Source organism: Mobula hypostoma, chromosome 6 (assembly GCF_963921235.1).
Source record: "Mobula hypostoma chromosome 6, sMobHyp1.1, whole genome shotgun sequence".
NCBI classification, from domain to species: domain Eukaryota; kingdom Metazoa; phylum Chordata; class Chondrichthyes; order Myliobatiformes; family Myliobatidae; genus Mobula; species Mobula hypostoma.
Window position 1 is genome coordinate 12,135,379 of NC_086102.1, and position 19,095 is coordinate 12,154,473.

Consider the following 19,095-nt stretch of genomic DNA (forward strand, 5'->3'; position numbering starts at 1 on the left):
GCAGATGGGATCTCGATATCTGCGTTTAAAATTTCGTTATTATTTTACAGGAACGTTTTGTTGCGGTCTAGTGGCCTTAGAAATATCCTTAAAACAATTCTCAATGATTTTTCTTGTAAATCTTGTAAAAGATTCTACAATTGCAAGATCCGCCTTAAGAGGCACAAGCCTGTGCCGGCCTCAGTTCCTCCACCGAGTTTTCAATCTGAAGACAATTTTCAAATGGTCGATGGCGGTCACCGGAAACGTGACAGTTTTTAAAAAAAACTTGAAACGGAGGAATTGAGCGATTCGCGTTTACATTTGTTTTGTTTAGGAGACTTTGGGCAAAGAACGTTTTCTCTTTGTCCCTGTATGATTTTTACGCAGGAATTCAGCTCCGGGGTGTGTCTCAGGCAAGTTGCGCCTGTGACAGCGGGTTACACAGACCGGCTCGGGGCTTCACGGAATAGAAGGGGAGGGAGAGAGAGAGGAGTTACTCGATTGACTTTCCGAAACCCCTGGGGAGTAGTCGGCTTCTCGCCAGCTGGAACTCTCAACTCTCGCTTACGCACTTGCTTGGGATAGGTTACAAACTGTGATGGGGAAAGGAGAGGGCGGGGGCCCGGGCGAGGGGCTGCTTCGGAAAGCGAGCTAGCGGGTGTATAAAAGGATCGCCGGGAGCACGAAGAGCGGCAGAAACCAAGGAGCGTAAAAACCATCGGCGCTGGGAAAGAGAGAGCAACCACATAAAGTCTGTGCACCCGGCTGCAGGAGAATTGAGACAATCCAGAACTGATCCTACTAATAATTTATTTCTAATCCAATCTCCGGGAGAGAGACTGCATTTTATATTTTTTTGTTGAATTAGTGCATTGAAGTCGAAGAAAAGTTTTGCAATTGAAAAGTTGAGAGACGGCGGCTGCAGAGTTCCTGCTGAGGATTGTGGATCTGTTGAAGATGTTCTGCCTAGTTCTGCTGCCTATCCTGGCGATATTCAGCCCCGCTCGGGCTGCCGCTGCAGCCCCGGAAGAGAGCCTCGTCTACCCGCTGCAGCTGAGCGGCGGATCACAGGGAGGTGCCCGGGAAAACGGAGCCAGGGAGCTGGGGGAGAAGGTCTCCTACCGGCTTCGGGCTTTCGGACAGGAGTTCACGTTGGAGCTGACAGCGGACCGCAGCTTCCTGGCGCCCGCTCTCACCCTGCAGAGGCTGGGCAAGGCCGAGCAGAAGGTCGAGGAAGAGGACGGCGACCTGGGTCACTGTTTCTACACCGGCACGGTCAATTCGCTGCCCGGCTCCGTGGCAGCCCTCAGTCTCTGCCACGGTCTCCTGGGCGCCTTCGTGGTCGCCGGACACCAGTACCACATCCAGCCCAGTAACCAGAGCACCCTTGGGCGCGCCGGAGCGCACCTGATCCGGAGGACAAGCATGGGACCTTCTGCCGGCTCCAAGTGCGGGGTGAGCTGGCGGCTGCATTGCGATTCTCTGCACCTCCTTGACGGAGGAGAATTCGGTCCATTAAACTCCACGCGGAACAATTCCGCAATAGGGACTGTTTCTGCCTCCGCAGATGCTGCCCGACCTGTTTTGTTTTTATTTAGATCTTTTATTTCTCCTTTCCCACCCGTCCACAATTATTTTCCAGATTCCAGTAACAGTTCCTTCCCCCCCCCCCGACACACACACACACACACGCATTATTGTGCCCTCCCCCCTTTAGGGGTGACTTGCATCAACTAATTTCCAGGGAGCACGATCCCCTCCCACAGCGCCCGGCGTCGGGATCGAACTTGCGACACCAAGTGCCCGCGGCAGCTGTTCTACCGATTGCGCCACTGTGAGAAATTTAAACCCAAAGCTGCTGCTATGACGGGAAGACTGAATCCCGGGTTTGCGTGTCAGACTATAATCGTTTTTTATTTGTTGAATGTCTCAGGTCAGTGATCAGAATGCAGCCCAGGGTGGCGGCGAGTCCCAGCGGCCAGGACCGGAGGAAGACCCCGTCCCGCCAGCGACGGCCGGGCACCGCCGAGCCAAGCGATTCGTCTCCTCTCCTCGCTACGTGGAGACCTTGCTGGTAGCGGATCAATCCATGGCGGAATTCCACGGCGCCGGCCTCAAGCACTACCTCCTGACCTTGATGGCAGTGGCCGCCAAGCTGTACAAGCACCCCAGCATCAAGAACTCCATCAACCTGGTGGTGGTGAAGATCCTGGTGGTCTACGACAGGGAGAAGGGTCCCGCCGTGTCCTCCAACGCCGCCCTGACCCTAAGGAACTTCTGCAGCTGGCAAAGGCAGCATAACGTCGCCAGCGACCGGAACCCCGAGCACTACGACACAGCCATCCTCTTCACCCGAACCGTAAGTCCAAATTCCCATCCGCACCAGCCGATTAGCATTCGCGTTCACCCCCTAAGCATCTTTTAAAGTCGAACCATTTACAATGTTTCCCTCTACCCGAGCCCTACGGCGAAAGACGGCTGTCAAGCATTAATTATGAGCTCTTTCTACCCCCGCCTTCCCGCTGGTTTACTAAACGCCATCTTCGTCTTTTGCCACTGAAGGATCTGTGTGGAGCCAAGACGTGCGATACGCTGGGGATGGCCGACGTTGGGACCATCTGTGACCCCGGTAGAAGCTGCTCAGTCATCGAAGACGATGGACTCCAAGCTTCGTTCACGGCGGCGCATGAACTGGGTAAGTGTCCCCGCCCCAGGAATTCCTCCCCGCCCCCGACGCGCGTTGCGGGAGAACCGCCCTTTACATTCCTGATCTGGCCGCTGGTTGCACTGGCTACGGATAGTCAGATTGGTTTAAAATCAGCTTCATTTGTCACATGAACATTGAAACATCTAGTAAAATACGCTGTCTGCGTCAAATCAGCGGCGATTGCGCTGTGCCGTCCCGCAAGTGTTGCGACGATTGGTGCGCCAACACGGTATGCCCACAACTCATCCCGTCTTTGTGTGAGGAAACCGGATAACCCGGAAGAAACACTGGAGGTTACCGGGAGAACGTGCAAACACAAGAGATCCTGCAGATACTGCAAATCCAGAGCAACACACACAAAATGCTGCCTGATCTGCTGAGTCCCATCGGCATTTTGGGAACGTGCAAACTCCTGTCAGGCAGAGGGGGGAACTGAACCCCGATCTTACAGCAAGGTGGCTATGCCAGCTTTCTGGCAAACTTTGTGAACTCCTTACAGACCTTGAAGGAGTTGAACACTGGAGTCCATTCCCCCCCCCCCCAAAAAAATAACATCGCATTGACCACCACACTAGTGTGGTGTAGTAGTGACAACTCTGGCCAAATTTGCACCCTGGGTGTGTGCAGTATTAAATGAGGAGTCAGTGAAGAAAGGTGTCGGCTGTCTGCTTTTTTCCATTCATGCTGAGCTCCTCCAGCATTTGCTGCGTTGCTTTGGATTACCAGCGTCTGGAGATCTCCTTGTGTTTCAGACGGGTGTATAGGGTGGCATGACCTGGCATCTGTCCAAACGTAACATCAAGCATCTCCTCTTGTTACCCACCATTTAGGACACGTGTTCAACATGCCTCACGATGATGCGCGTCAGTGTCTCCATTCTGTCCAGCTGACAAGTAGCAACTCCCACATGATGGCGTCCACGCTCTCCAACCTGGATCGCAACCAACCCTGGTCTGTCTGCAGTGCTTACATGATCACTTCTTTCCTGGACAATGGGCACGGTAAGAGCTCTTGGCTCGAGGAAAAGTTAGTTTTCCAGGCAGTGAATTTTATTGGCTATGGATATTAGCAAAATATACACCATCAATTGCAGGCATAATCATTAATAAATAGAGAAGAATAAATTATCGGAGGAACCAACTGCAAACAGCAATAAGTCTTCAAACTGCCCAAACATATTTTCAATTCTTTCTAATTGTATCAATGCTTTTTTTCCCCTTAATATTTCTTTATTTTAATTTGTAATTAACTTATTTATTAAGTTGCTTTGGTGTAATTTGCATTTTTTGAAATTAATTTGTATCTTTTAAAAAAATATATTCCTATTCAGCTGATTTTTATTTTCTTATTTTGAGTGCAGCCTTTAAAATGCCCAGACATTTTCCTGCGCCCTGTTACTACCTAGAAGAGTTCCTCTTGCCAAGAATCACATTGGCACTTTAACATTTCCTGTCAGAGTCACCTTGTGTACTGATACTCCTGTACCTAGCATCACTTTCTGTACAGACAGTCTATTTTTATAAGCTAGTCTTGTGTAGATACATCCACACCAAACCATTACTTGTACATTGTGTTTTATAGAATTGCGTTTATATTTACTGTGAGGTTTTTGTGCTCTTTTTGCTAATGTTTTTATTCTGCATCGGATCCAGAGTAACAATCATTTTGTTCTCCTTTACACTCGTGCTGAAGAATGACAATAAACAACCTTGTTGAGCTGTGGTTAACGTAAGGTGATGATTGTCTCTGCACCTCTGTTCTCAGGAGAATGCCTGTTGGACAAACCTCAGAGGCCCATCCAGCTTCCCCGGGAGATGCCAGGAACCACCTATGATGCAGACCGCCAGTGCCAGTTGACTTTTGGGGAAGACTCGCGGCTCTGTCCGGACGCCGGCAGCACCTGCTCGCTGCTCTGGTGTACCGGCATGGCCGGCGAGATGCTCATCTGCCAGACCAAGCACTTCCCCTGGGCTGACGGCACCCGCTGCGGACAGGGGAAGTGGTGCATCGAGGGGAGATGTGTCAACCAATCGAGCGTGAAGGATTATAATGTACGTACCTCCTGGCTTTGGTTTTTCCCCGGCTGCCCGCAAATCCTGCTTGTGTTAGTTATTTAATTGGTGCAAGTTCGGGTTCCCCTGGGGTTATAAATGCCCATTTTGTATATAATGGCCTCAGATTGTCTTCTGTGCCCAGCTCCCCTTAGCCCACAATTTCTCAGCCTTTCAAAGGTTTATCTGCCTCCAAGTCAGCTCCTGGCAGTTATCTGCAGAGAGGTAGCCAGCCATGTGAAGTTACCGCACAAGAGGCCTGGCTCAGCCAAGGGAAGGGAAAGGCACAACAGGCTCCTGGATACCAAGAACATTCAAGGATAGACATGGGCTAAAAGGAACTGGAAGTACTGATCAAAGGTATTGTCCCTGGAGCAGAAGGAGCCACGTACTTGAGGCTTTGAAAACAAACATTTGTTTGGTTAAGATCTGTAAGGCATTGGCCAGACCACACTTGGAATATTGTGAGCAGTTCTGGGCCCCTTATCTGAGAAAGGATTGCTGGCATTGGGGAGAGTGCAGAGGAGGTTCACGTAAATGACCCCAGGAATGAAAGGGTTAATGTATGAAGAGCCTTTGATGGGCCTGTACTCGCTGGAGTGTAGAGAAATGAGTAGTGGGGGGGATCTCATTGAAACCTACTGAATATTGAAAGGCCTAGATGATCTAGAGGGGATGTGGAGAGCGTGTTTCTAATAGTGGGGGAGCCTAGGACCAAAGGATACAGCCTCAGAACAGAAGGACGTTCCTTCAGAACAAAGATCAGGAGGAATCTTTTTCTCCAGAGAGTGGTGAATCTGTGGAATCCATTGCCACAGACAGGGTTGGGTATATTTAAAGTGGACGATAGATTTGAGGAAGTTGATAGATTCTTGATTAGTAAGGGTATCAAAGGTTATAGTAGAAGATAGGAGAATGGGGCTGAGACAGATAATAAATCAGCCATGATGGAATGGTAGGGCAGACTTGAGGGGCCAAATGGCCTGATTCTGCCCCGATGTCTTATGGCCTTGTGTACTTGAATGAGTGTTTAGTAGACCGGCAAAATGATTTACGAGCTGATCTGTGGCTCCAGGGCAACTCCTACCAGAAGGTAAGGCCATAAGATGGAAAAGCAGAATTAGGCCATTTGGCCCATCGAGTCTGCTCCACCATTTCATCACGGCTAATCCATTTTCCCTAAGCCTCAGTCTCCTGCCTTCTCCCAGTATCCATTCATTCCCTGACTAATCAAGAATCTATCAACCTTTGCCTTAAATATACCCAATGACATGGCCTCCACAGCCGCCTATGACAACGAATTCCACAGATTCACCACCCTCTGGCTAAAGAAGTTCCTCCTCATCTCTGTTCTGAAAGGATTCCCCTCTGTTTTGAGGCTGTGTCCTCTGGTCTTAGACTCCTCTTCTTCCCCCTTTGCATCATCTCCCTTCTCAGTCGCGAAGAAGGGTCTCGGCCTGAAAAGTCGACTATCTGTTCATTTCCATAGATGCTTCCTGATGTGCTGAGTATTTTGTGTGTGTGTGTGTGTAACTCTGTTACCAGCTTTGTTCTCATTTGCCTGCTTTACTTGTCTTCACAGACCCCTGTGCACGGCGGCTGGGGAACGTGGGGCACCTGGGGCGAATGTTCACGCACGTGTGGCGGCGGAGTGCAGTATTCGTTCAGGCAATGCGACAACCCAGTCCCAAGGAACGGCGGGAAGTACTGCGAAGGGAAAAGAGTACAGTACAGGTCCTGCAACACCATGGACTGCCCGTACAAGAACGGTAAGACCCAGGCGAGATTACTCAGAGGATGCTGAGAGTAACTTGTCAGCGGAAGCGGCGGGTGGGGGTCCGATTTCAACATTTAAGAGGAATTTGGATAAGAACTGGGATGGAAAGGGAATGGAGGGCTATGGGCTGGGTGTGGGTCGATTGGACTAAGCAGAATAATAGTTCAGCGTTTACCAGATGGGCTGAAGGGCTCCAGGACCTGCTATAGTGTATTTGGTCATTCTGCATGTTCCTTCTCCACTGTGCTAACACTTGGCCTTTGATGAAAGTGTCACTGCACGCGCTTGACCTTGAGCTGACTGGCGACCTTGACCTTAACCCCATCTGTTTCTTGTGCAACACAGGCAAAACATTCCGTGAGGAGCAGTGCGAGGCCCACAATGACTTCTCGAAGTCCACTGCCTTTGGAGGATTACCTGCGGTCGAGTGGATCCCAAAATACGCTGGTGTCTCTCCCAAGGATCGGTGCAAACTCATTTGTCGGGCAAAGGGCACTGGGTACTACTTTGTGCTCCAGCCCAAGGTACGTCTTCCGTCAGAAATCCGCTCCCTTTGGCCGCTTGCCCGGCTGGTTAGTTTTCTGCGGAGCTGTAGGGTTTCTGTTTACTAGAGGGCAGCTGGAACAAATTCTGTCATGTTTATACAGATCAAGAGCTTGTCACTTCTTAAGGGTACTGCAAATGTGAAGGTTCTCCAGCCTGTGAAGTTCGGTTTATTTAAATTTGCACATGAGGGGGAGTGTTCACACATGTCTGGCAGCAGAGTGCAGTGTTTGTTCAGGCAGTGCACCAACCCTGTCCCGAGGAACGGAGGGGAGTACTGCCATGGTCTGATTGCTCTGCCAAAATTACTATCCCTCGTTCGCATTAGTGGTTGTAGTCGTACAACAGACCATCAGCCTCTGCATTTGGCCCATGTGGACATTGTGTAGGCAGAAGTGATTAGTTGTGTTAAGCATTTAACTATCAGCAAACTTGGTACAAGATTTTGGGCCAGAGGGACTGTTCCTGTACTGCTCTAATACACTGAAGCTATCTTGTGAGTAATTCCCTTGCACAGGTCTAGTGCTGTTTATCCCTGCAATGTCATTTACCGTTAAGGTAGCTTATCCAGCATGGTAAAGGAGTGTGTTCCTTCCCCTGCAGGTTGCCGACGGGACTCCATGTAGCCCAGACTCCACGTCTGTCTGTGTCCAGGGGCAGTGTGTCAAGGCTGGCTGTGACCGCATCATTGGCTCCAACAAGAAGTTCGATAAGTGCGGTGTGTGCAAAGGCAAGGGTTTAACTTGCAAGAAGATCAGCGGTTCTCTTGAGCGTTCAAAGTAAGAGCTCCCTTTTCACCTTTTTTTAATTCTCTTGTATACAATCTTGCTACAGGCACTAGTTTTCGTTTAAAGCTCTGAAGGGAATATCAGAATTATCGCTGACTTTGTGTCTTTAAAAATTTAAAAAGACGATCTTTATTTGTTACACGTATGTGGAAACATGCCGTGAAATGCGTTGTCAGTGTCGGATCAGATCAGTGAGGAATGTGCTGGGCAGCCTGCAAGGGCCTGGCTTCTGGCACCAACATAGTGTGCCCACATGTTACCAACCCCAACCTGTCTATCCTTGGCACATGAGAGGAAACTCACATGGTCACGGGGAGAATGTACAGACAGCCACAGGAATCGAAACCCAGTCTTGCAGCTGGCACTGTAATAGCTTTACACCAACCGTTAGTTTAATTAATTAATTGCCTGTTAGACGGCCAGTCGTTCATCCTTGTCTGTCCTTGACCACATAGAAGGAATCTTCGTTGCTGTGTACGCAACGGTTTGTTTTTTGACCAATCACAGTCGTTGGCCCTGAGGTGAACTGCCGATCCTGGTGGGCCGCTATTAGTCTGATCTGTACCCTTTGACCTGTTTGGCATGGGTGACCCTACCATGAGCCAAAGCATACAGCCCTGAATCCAGCCAGCATCGCTCTCCAGGTCATTGAGACACTCGAGCCTCCAAAAGCAACAACAAGATCGTGGTCCACGATTTACAGCATTTGTCTCTTCTGCCGGCAACTCGTGCCACACTCACACCATCCTCCTGAGTGAAGTAGTTCCTCGAAAGGTGCCCCTCAAAGTACTGTCTTGGGCACGTGTATACAGTTAGGGTGGCTCAGACATTGGAACTGTACTGTGTTTGTCAACATGGAACGGAGAACGAGTCTGTAAATCTGGCAGGAGCAGATGAAGAGGGTGGAGTGCCATGGGAGGGGTGTGGGACAGGTGGCAGAGGAGGAGTGCCAGGGGTTGGCACACACACTCAGCCCTGAGGCACCAGGCATGGTCATTTGATTCCAAACAATTGGTTTATTGATCATTACAGAATGACTCTCCAGTGCTTCATGCTTCCTCCCCTCCCCCTTCCCCTTTTTTCCCAGCCACAATTCCCCTCTCCCTACCCCCTTCCCACTCTGTTCACAATAGAGACCCGTATCAGAAGCAGGTTTATCATCAATCTCATGTCATGAAATTTGTGGGGGGTTTTTTTGTGGCAGTAGTACAGTGCAATACCTAAAATTACTGCAGTACTATGCAAAAGTCTTGGGGCCCCCTAACTATATAAATAAATGGCCTAATTCTGCTCCTGTGTCTTGCAATGGTGTATATATAGTCACATCCATCAAATTCCTGGCTTGTAAAAGTGAAGGTTGAAATAAACCACACATTGATTTTGGACAGGGAGGGTTGAGAAAGTGGTTATAGTGACTTTGGAAAGGAAAAGCATTGGATTAAGTTGACCCTGTTTTTTTTTCTCTCTTCTGACAGACCCGGTTACCAAGAAGTTGTCACCATCCCTGCTGGAGCGACTAACATTGACATTAAGCAACGTAGCGTTCGAGGTACAAGGCATGATGGGAGCTATCTGGCACTGAAGAAGCTTGACGGCACCTACCTGCTGAACGGAGAATACACCTTGTCCACTTTGGAGCAGGACATTTCGTACCACGGCACAAACCTGAGGTACACTGGCTCCTCGGTGTCGCTGGAGAGGATTCGCAGCTTTGGCGCCCTCAAGGAGCCCTTGGTGGTTGAGGTACTCTCAGTGGGGGACTCCACGCGCCCGCGGATCAAATTCACGTTCTTTGTGAAGAAAGACTTGCTGCAGCAGCCAGCAAAGTCCAGCCCCAAGAAGCTGTCTTTCAACGCCATCAAAGAGACGGTGACCTCGGAGTGGGTGATCGGAGAGTGGGGGGAATGTTCCAAGACCTGCGGGCTGGGCCTGCAGCGCCGGTCGGTGCAGTGCCTGGGTAACTACGGGCTGCCGGCCAGCGACTGCAGGAAGGAACTGAAGCCCGACGACCTGCGGCTGTGCGCGGACGTGCCCTGCCCAAGGTGGCTGCTCGGTGAGTGGTCAGCCTGCTCTAAGACTTGTGGGAAGGGCTTTAGGAAGAGGTCTCTGAAATGCGTCACACGCGATGGTCAGGTGCTTCCGCTGGAGAGCTGCAACAGCTCGAAGAAGCCAAAGCACCTGATTGGCCTTTGCACTGTGCAGGCTTGTAACTAAGGAATCAACACCAGTCGAAGGACAATTCAGATGAGCAACACGCATGCACACACAAAAAGCTGGAAGGACTCACCGTGTCAGTCAGCATCTATGGAGAGATGCGAACAGTTGACATTTAGGCACTCCTTTATCAGGAGTTCACTCTGTCACTTTGCAACAGAAATGAGGAGGAATTTCTTTAACCGGAGGGTGGAGAATCTGAGACGGCTATGGAGGCCAAGTCATTGGGTATATTTAAAGTGGAGGTTGATGGGTTCTTGATTAGTCAGGGTGTCAAAGGCTATGGGGAGAAGGCAGGAGAATGGGATTGAGAGGGGTAAAAAAAAATCAGCCGTGATAGAATGGTGCAGCAGACTTGATGGGCCAAATGGGCCTAATTCTCTGTCTTGTGGTCTAAAATGTCAAGTGTTCATTCCACTCCATAGCTGCAGCCTGACTTGCTGAGTTCCTCCAGCTTCTTGTGTGTGTGTGTGTGTTGCTCGACATTTTCCAACATCTGCAGAATCTTGGGTGTCGCCAGTTCAGATAAGATTTATGTTCAACCTAAATGCACTGAAAGGCTGTCCGAGTCCATTGTCATGTGGCATGACATGATAGTCATCCCACACATATTTCCCTTTGACAATGAATGTTTGAGTTAGTCATAACAGATTGGTAGATAGTGGAGGGGAGGGCGGGGACGGGAAAGATGAGAAGCTCAATGCTTGCATTGTTTCTCTCTCACACCAAGTAGTCTTGTTAATATTCAGATATATTTCACTGTTGACAGTGAAAACAGATTTGTATTTGCTCTTAGATAAGTATGAAATTCCTTAGTTCATAAGTATCACCTTTTGTTACAGAATAACCAAGATTGTTTCATCTAGAATGTTCCTTTCTTTGAGGAAATGACCTTGTGTTTTAGATATATTTCTAAATATCCCTGTTCCCACAGCGTTATTGAGAGTTGAATCTTAATGCCACTGGGTATTTTACTTGATGCTCACTCATGCCCCACAGAGAACAATATCTGATATTACCATTGGTACTAAACAATAATACAGTATCAAGTAGACCATAAGATATAGGAGCAGAATTCGGCTCTTAATACTTTAACCCTTTCATTTCCAGAATCATTCTCGAGAACCTCCCCAATGTCCTCTGGTCCTAGACTCCCCCACTATAGGAAACATCCTCTCCATGTCCACTCTGTCTAGGCCTTTCAATATTCAGTAGGTTTCAATGAGAATTCATGGCCCTGCCATCATTGGACAGCTGAAGGGGTTGGTTTGTTTCCAGTTCTTTATGCCATTCACCCTGTGGTGAAGCCAATTCCTGGCTTCTTGCTCAGTGTGAAAGGAGTACGGAGTAAGTTTTGGGTTGGAATACTGAAAGATAAATGGGTGGGTACAAAACCTTGGCACTAAAGGAAGGAAAGTTTGATTAGTTCCATTCGCACCTGAATGGTAGTGAGGGCACTGTTCAGGGCTTTGCCATTGTGTTCTTGTGTTCTAGCCTGGGGTCACAGGAGGCATGAATTGGTCCAAATCCTCACTTCCCACTATTGTGAGGACACGAGGCCGCGCACCATCCTGACCTCAACGTCACCATTGTGGTTGGGTCAAAATCCCAGAATTCCCTCCCTTAGCGGTGTCAGTGGCCTGCAGTAGGTCAAAAAGGTAGCTCACCAACACCTTCCCGAGGGCAGACGGGGATGGACAGTTGAAAAGTTGGCAAGCTTGAAGAGAACAGAGAGCTTGAGAGCAAGACGCAAGTTCCAACCTTGCGTAGATCAGTGTCCTCGTGAAAGGGTGAAGTTGGATTGGAAGTGGGGTTGGGGGGGATATTCTCTTTTTCTACAACTCTATCACAAGGTATTGCCCAACAACATCCTACCCCCCTGGCACATAGTCTGGTACCGATCATTTCCTTGGCTTGTGACCAAGTCAGTTCCCACCTACCTCAGAAATGAAGGGTGAGATTTATGAAAAAGAAAACAACTTAAACTATGCTATTCACAGGCTGCTATTAATACAACGCTACAAATCTGAAATCCGCAGAGTTACATGAAGAATGTACATATTAAAACTCGCACCAAGACCAGCAAGGTGTACTTTATAAGTAAAAGTATTTAAACTCCTTCTGTGAAGGATTTACCATTTTGTACAGATTTCAAAAACTTATTTATTTTTTTAAAGCTTTGTATAATATAATCTTTAAGTTATCGCTTTTTTAAAAAAAGAAACAAAGGACATTTAACAAGAATAGACTATTTATACAGTATAATTTGTCACTAGGAGGTAATAAAAGTGATTGACATAATTTTTGTGTCTTGTTTTTACTGTGTGAGTGTGTGGTGAAATCCGATTTCTACATTATTAGATTAAAGACTCGGCTATATTATTTGAAAAAGAGATATCTCTCACTTATAATTTTAAGGTGATTGGAGGAAAGTAAAGGGGGGATGTCAAATGTAGGTGTTTTTGTTTTTGACAGAGTGGAGGGTGTGTTTGAAGGCTCTGCCAAGAGTGGTGGAACAGGCATGTCGTGAGTCCAGCAAGCCTCGAGCTTGCTGTGGAGCCCTGGGCTTCTAGGTTTCGCAAGCACCTGTATTTACTAATTGGTGTCTTAACAAAAGTTGTTAAGCCTTTCTGCTTTCTGTTTAATCTTGTCAAGTAAATTGTGACTGGCACGGGTTTTCCACTTTCAATGATCATTTAATGTGGACTCTAGTGCTCACCATGGAGTCCTTGTGTGGAAAATAATCTCTCGTGCTGTCACTCAGTTGTGCCACCGATGCTCTGTTGGTATTCCTACATGGAGTACATGGGAGTCAGTCTTTCAGTCCTCCCTGTGACAGAGGCATTAGAGACATTTAAAAGCCTCATAGATGGCCACGGGGATGACAGAAAAATGGAGGGGGAAGGGGGATTATCTGAAAGTAGGTTAAAAGGTCAGCACAGTATCATGGGCTGAAGGGTCTGTACTGTGCTGTAATGCTCCATTGACTGGAAAATTCCACAACACCATTAGACATGGGAGCAGAGTTAGGCCATTTGTCCATTGAATCTGCTCAGCCATTCTATCGTAGCTGCCTATTATCCCTCTCAATGCCACACTCCTGCCTTCTCGCCATAACCTTTCACCTTCTTGCAAATAAAGACCATAAAACATTGAGTCTGCTCTGCCATTCCATCATGGCTGATTTATTATCCCTCTCAACCACATTCTCCCCATAACTTTTGACTCCTTTACTAATCAAGAACCATTAACTGCTGTTTTAAATATACCCTCCACCGTCATCAGTGGCAATGAATTCCACAGATTCACCACACTCTGGCTGATGACATCCTAAAGGGTTATCCTTTTATTCTGAGGCTGTGCCTATTGGTTGCAGACTCATCCTCTCTTTGAACTATCCTCTCCACATCCACTCATTCTAGGCCTTTCAATATTCAATAGGTCCTAATGAGAATTTCCCCCTTCCCCATTCTTCTAAACTCCAGTGTGTACAGGGCCAGAGTCATCAAGAGCTCCTCATAAGTTAAATCTCCATTTAATTTAATTTCCAGAATGATCCTCATAAGCCTCCTCTGGACCCAGTCCAATGCCAGCACATCTTTTCTCAGACCCAGTGCGGTCTGAGCAATGCCTTATAAAGCCTCAGCATTACATCCTTGCCTTTACATTCTAGTCCTCTAGAAATGAATGCTATCATTGCATTTTCCTTCCTCACCACACACCCAACTTGCAAGTTAACCTTTAGGGAGTCCTGTAGAAGGACTCCCAACTCCCTTTGCACCTCTGATTTCTGAAATGTCTTCCCATTTAGAAAATAGTCTGCACCTTTATTCCTTCCACCAAAGTACATGACCTTACACTTCCCTGCACCATGTTCCATCTGCCACTTCTTTACCCATTCTCCTAATCTAAGTCCTTCTGCATCCTCAACATTACCTGCCCTTCCACGATTCTTCATATCATCCGTAAGCTTGGCTACAAAGCCAGCAGTTCTGTCATCCAGATCATTGACATCTAACGTGAAAAGAAGCTGCCCCAACACAGACTCCTGTTTTACGCCACTAGCCAACTGGCAGCCAAACAGAAAAGGTCCCTTTTATTCCCACTCTTTGCCTCCTGCCAGTCAGCCGATCTTTTATCCATGCTAGTATCTTTCCTGTAATACCATGGGCTCTTATCTTGCTTAACAGCCTCATGTGTAGCACTTCCCAAAGGCCTTCTGAAAATCCACTGACTCTGCTTTGTCTATCCTGCCTGTTATTTCCTCAAAGAATTCCAGCAGGTGAGTCAGGCAGGATTTCCCCTTCAGGAAACCATGCCAACTTTGCTCTGTTTTATCATGTGCTTCCAAGTACTCTGAAATATTGTCCTTAATAATGGGCTCCAATGTCTTCCCAACCACTGAAGTCAGGCTTGCTGGCCTATAATTTCTTTCCCTTGCCTCTCGCTCTTCTTAAAGAGTGGACAGACATTTGCAATTTTCCAATCCTCTGCAACGATTCCAGAATCTAGTGATTCTTGAAAGATCATTACTAATGCCTTCAGAACCTCTTCAGCTACCTCTTTCAGAACCCTGGGATATAGTCCAACTGGTCCAGGTGAGTTATCCACATTCAGTCCATTCAGCTGCTAAGCACCTTCCCAGTAATGGAAACATCACACACATCAGCCCCCCTACACTCTCAAACTTCTAGCACACTGCTAGGATCTTCCACAGAGAAAAGACTGATGCAAAATATTTATTAAATTTGTCTGACATTTTTTATCCCCCATTACTACCTCTCCAGTTTCATTTTCCAGCAGTCCAATATCCACTCTCGGCTCTCTTTTACATTTCTATATCTGAAAAATCTTTTGGTTTCCTCTTTTATATTATTCACTAGCTTACATTCATATTCCATTTTTCTCTCCTTATTGCTTTTTTAATTGCTTTCTGTTCTTTCTTAAAAGCTTCCCAATCCTCTAATTTCCCACCAATTTTTGGTCTATTAAATGCCCCTTCTTTTGCTTTTATGCTGTCTTTAACTTCCCTTGTCACCCACGGTTGCTTCATTCTCCCTTTAGAATACTACTATTTTGGGATGTATCTATCCTATGCCTTCCAAATGTCTCCCTGAAACTCCAGCCATTGCTGCTCTGCTGTCCCATCCCAATCAATTTTGTCCAGATCTTCTCCAATGCCTCAGTAATTCCCCTTACTCCACTGTGATACTGATACATCTGATTTAGCTATTTTTTATCTTTAATCCTGTGTTCTCTAGTTCTATACTCCCTTTGTGCTGGGGAAAAAGATTCTGATCATCTCTCCTATCCTTTATTCATTAATGTGCCATGTTATATGACGTGGGTGATCATGGTCTTTCCATGACCATGATTGTTCTTGGCAAATTTTTTCTACAGAAGTGGTTTGGCATTGCATTCTTCTGGGCAGTGTCTTTACAAGACAGGTGACCCCAGCCATTATCAATACAATTGTCTTCAGAGGTAGTCTGCCTGGTATTGGTGGTTGCATAACCAGGACTTGTGATATGCACTACCTGCTCCCATGGCTTCAAGTGAGCCTGATCGTGGTCTAAGCAAGTGCTAACCCTTTTCTGAGGTTGACTTCCAGGTTAGCGGAGGGAAGGAACACCTTACACCTCCTTTGATAGAGATGTATCTCGACCCCACCATCCTGAATATGCCCCTCGTAATTTTGTAAACATCCATAAGGTCACCCTACTGTCTCCAACATTCTAGTAAGAATAAACTACAGTAACGCGCCAAGACAATTACAACAGCACTTTCCAAACCCACAATTTTACCAGCTCGAAGAATAAGACCATAAGATATAGGAGCTGAATTTGGCCATCTGGCCCATCAAGTCTGTTCCATCATTCAATCATGGCTGATCCTTTTTTTCCATCTCCTCCTCAACCCCAGTTCCCGGTCTTCAACCCGTAATCTTTGATGCCATGTCCAATCAAGAACCTATCAATCTCTGCCTTAAATATACCCAGTGACCTGGCCTCCACAGCTGCATGTGGCAACAAATTCCACAAATTCACCACCCTTTGGCTAAAGAAATTTCTCCGCATCTCTGTTTTAAAAAGGCGCCCCTTTATCCTGAGGCTATGCCCTCTTGTCCTAGACTCTCCCACCATGGGAAACTTCCTTTCCTCATCTACTCTGTCTAGGCCTTTCAACATTCGAAAGGTTGCAATGAGATTCCCCCCCCCCCGCCCCCCCATCCTTCTGAATTCCAGGGAGTACAGACCCAGAGCCACCAAACATTCCTCATATGATAATCCTTTCATTCCTGGAATCATCCTTGTGAACCTCCTCTGGACCGTCTCCAATGTCAGCACATCTTTTCTAGATGAGGCACTCAAAACTGTTCACAATACTCAAAGTGGGCCTCACCAGTGCCTTATAAAGCCTCAGCATCTTGCTCTTATATTCTAGACCTCTTGAAATGAATGCTAACATGGCATTTGCCTTCCTCACCACAGGCTCAACCTGCAAGTTAACCTTCAGGGTGTTCTGCACAAGGACTCCAAAGTGCCTTTGCATCTCAGATTCCTGGATTTTGTCCCCATTTAGAAAATAGTCCGTACATTTATTTCTACTTCCAAAGTGCATGACCATGCATTATATTTCATTTGCCACTTTCTTGCTCATTCTCCTAATCTGTCCAAGTCCTTCTGCATCCTGCCTGTTTCCTCAACACTACCTGCCCCTCCACCAATCTTCATATCATCTGCAAACTTGGCAACAAAGCCATCTATTCCATCATCTAAATCATTTATATAAAGCATTAAAGAGGTGGTCCCAATACCAACCCCTGTGGAACATCACTAGTAACTGGCAGCCAACCAGAAAAGGATCCTTTTATTCCCACTCACTGCCTCCTACCAATAAGCCAATGCTCTAACCATGTTAATAAATTTCCTGTAATACCATGGGCTCTTAGCTTGGTGAGTAGCCTCATGTATGGCACCTTGTCAAAGGCCTCCTGAAAGTCCAACATCGACTACATCCCCTTAATCTATCCTATTTGTAATCTCCTCAAAGGATTCCAACAGGTTTGTCAGGCAGGATTTTCCCTAGAGGAAACCATGCAGACTTCGTACTATCTTGTCCTGTATCACCAAGTACTCCACCACCTCATCCTTAACAATGGACTCCAACATCTTCCCAACCACTGAGGTCAGGCTAACTGGTCTATAATCTCCTTTTCTGCTGCCTTCTTCCTTTCTTAAGGAGTGGAGTAACATTTGCAATTTTCCATTCCTCTGGTACCATGCAGAGTCCAATGATTTTTGAAAAATCATTTCTAATGCCACCACAATCTCTAATGCTACCACTTTCAGAACCCTAGAGTGCAGTTCCCCTGATCCAGGTGACTTATGTACCTTTAGGTCTTCCAGCTTTTTGAGCACCTTCTCTCAGGTAACAGTAGCTGCACTCACTTCTCTTCCTTCACACACTACAACATCTGACACACTGCTGGTGTCTTCCACAGTGATGACTGACGCAAAATACTCATTTAGTTCATCAGCCATCTCCTTGTCCCCTGTTATTATTTCTCCTGCCTCATCTTCCAGTGGTCTTATATCCACTCTCATTTCACTTTTATTTTTAACATACTTGAAAAAACTTTTACTATACACTTTGATATTATTTGCTAGCTTGCTTTAATATTTCATTTTTCCCTTCAAATGATTTTTTTAGTTGCTCTCTGTAGGTTTATAAAAACTTCCCAATCCTCTATCTTCCCACTAATTTTTGCTTTGTTGTATGCCCTTTCTTTTGCTTTTACAATAGCTTCGACTTCCCTTGTCAGCCACTGTTGTACTATTTTACCACTCGTTTCTGGAATGCACATGTCTTGCATCTTCCTCATTTTTCCCAGAAATGCAGGCTATTACTGCTCTGCTGACATCCCTGCCAGCAGCTCTTTTCAATTTATTCTGGCTAACTCCTCTCTCATACCATTGTAATTTCCCTTACTCCACTGAAATACTGCTACATCAGACTTTACTTTCTCCCTATCAAATTTCAAGTTGAACACAATCATATTGTGATCACTGGTTCCGTAAGGCTTTTTTTTTTACCTTAAGCTCCCTAGTCACCTCATGTTCATTACATAACACCCAATCCAGTATAGCTGATCCCCTAGTAGGCTCAACGACAAACTGCTCTCAGAAGTCATCTCTTGGGCATTTAACAAGCTCACTCTCCTGAGATCCATTACCAACCTGATATTCCCAATCGATCTGCAGGTTAAAATCTCCCATGACTACTATAACGTTGCCCTTTTGACTCACCTTTTCTATTTCCTGTTGTAATCTGTGGTCCACTTCCCAGCCACTGTTGGGATGCCTGAATATAACTACCATCAACGTCCTTTTACCCTTGCAGTTTCTGAACTCAACCCACAAGATTTCAACATCTTCTAATCCTATGTCACATCTTTCTACTGATTTGATGCCATTCTTTACCAGTAGAGCCACACCGCCCCCTCTAGCTACCTTCCTATCCCTCCGATACAATGTGTAACCTTGGACATTCAGCTCCCAACAACAATCATCCTTCAGCCATGATTCAGTGATGGCCACAACATCATACCTGGCAATCTGTAATATTGCAACAAGATCATCCACCTTATTTCTTATACTGCGCGCATTTAGATACAACATCTTGAGTACTGTATTTTCTGTCCTTTCTGACTCTGCATTCCTAATGATTTCATATTAATTGTTGGCTGCAACTATGTCCCATCTCCTGCCTGCCATTCCTGACAATCTGACTGCATGCTATCTTTACTTTTTCACCATCCATCCTACCCTGAGTCCCTTCACTTGGGTTTCCACCCCCCTGCCATGTTAGTTTAAACCCTCCCCAACAGCTCTAACAAACCTGCCCACAAGAATATTGGTCCCCCTCGGGTTCCGGTACAACCCGTCACTTTTGAACGGGTCATACCTCCCCCAGAAGAGATCCCAATTATCCAAGAATCTGAGGCATTGTCCTCTGTGCCAACTTCTCAGC

General features: G+C 46.6%; 1 protein-coding gene across 1 annotated transcript; it reads left to right on the top strand.

Annotated features, from left to right (window-relative positions):
* The first annotated feature begins 658 nt into the window (after positions 1-658).
* adamts1 (ADAM metallopeptidase with thrombospondin type 1 motif, 1) lies at positions 659-12,356 on the top strand. The gene is made up of 9 exons (XM_063050278.1): positions 659-1,437; positions 1,916-2,341; positions 2,545-2,677; positions 3,520-3,690; positions 4,454-4,740; positions 6,323-6,509; positions 6,863-7,041; positions 7,664-7,839; positions 9,324-12,356. The coding sequence occupies exons 1-9, from the start codon at positions 940-942 to the stop codon at positions 10,060-10,062; spliced, it is 2,796 nt and encodes a 931-aa protein (XP_062906348.1). The 5' UTR covers positions 659-939; the 3' UTR covers positions 10,063-12,356.
* The last annotated feature ends 6,739 nt before the right edge of the window (positions 12,357-19,095 follow it).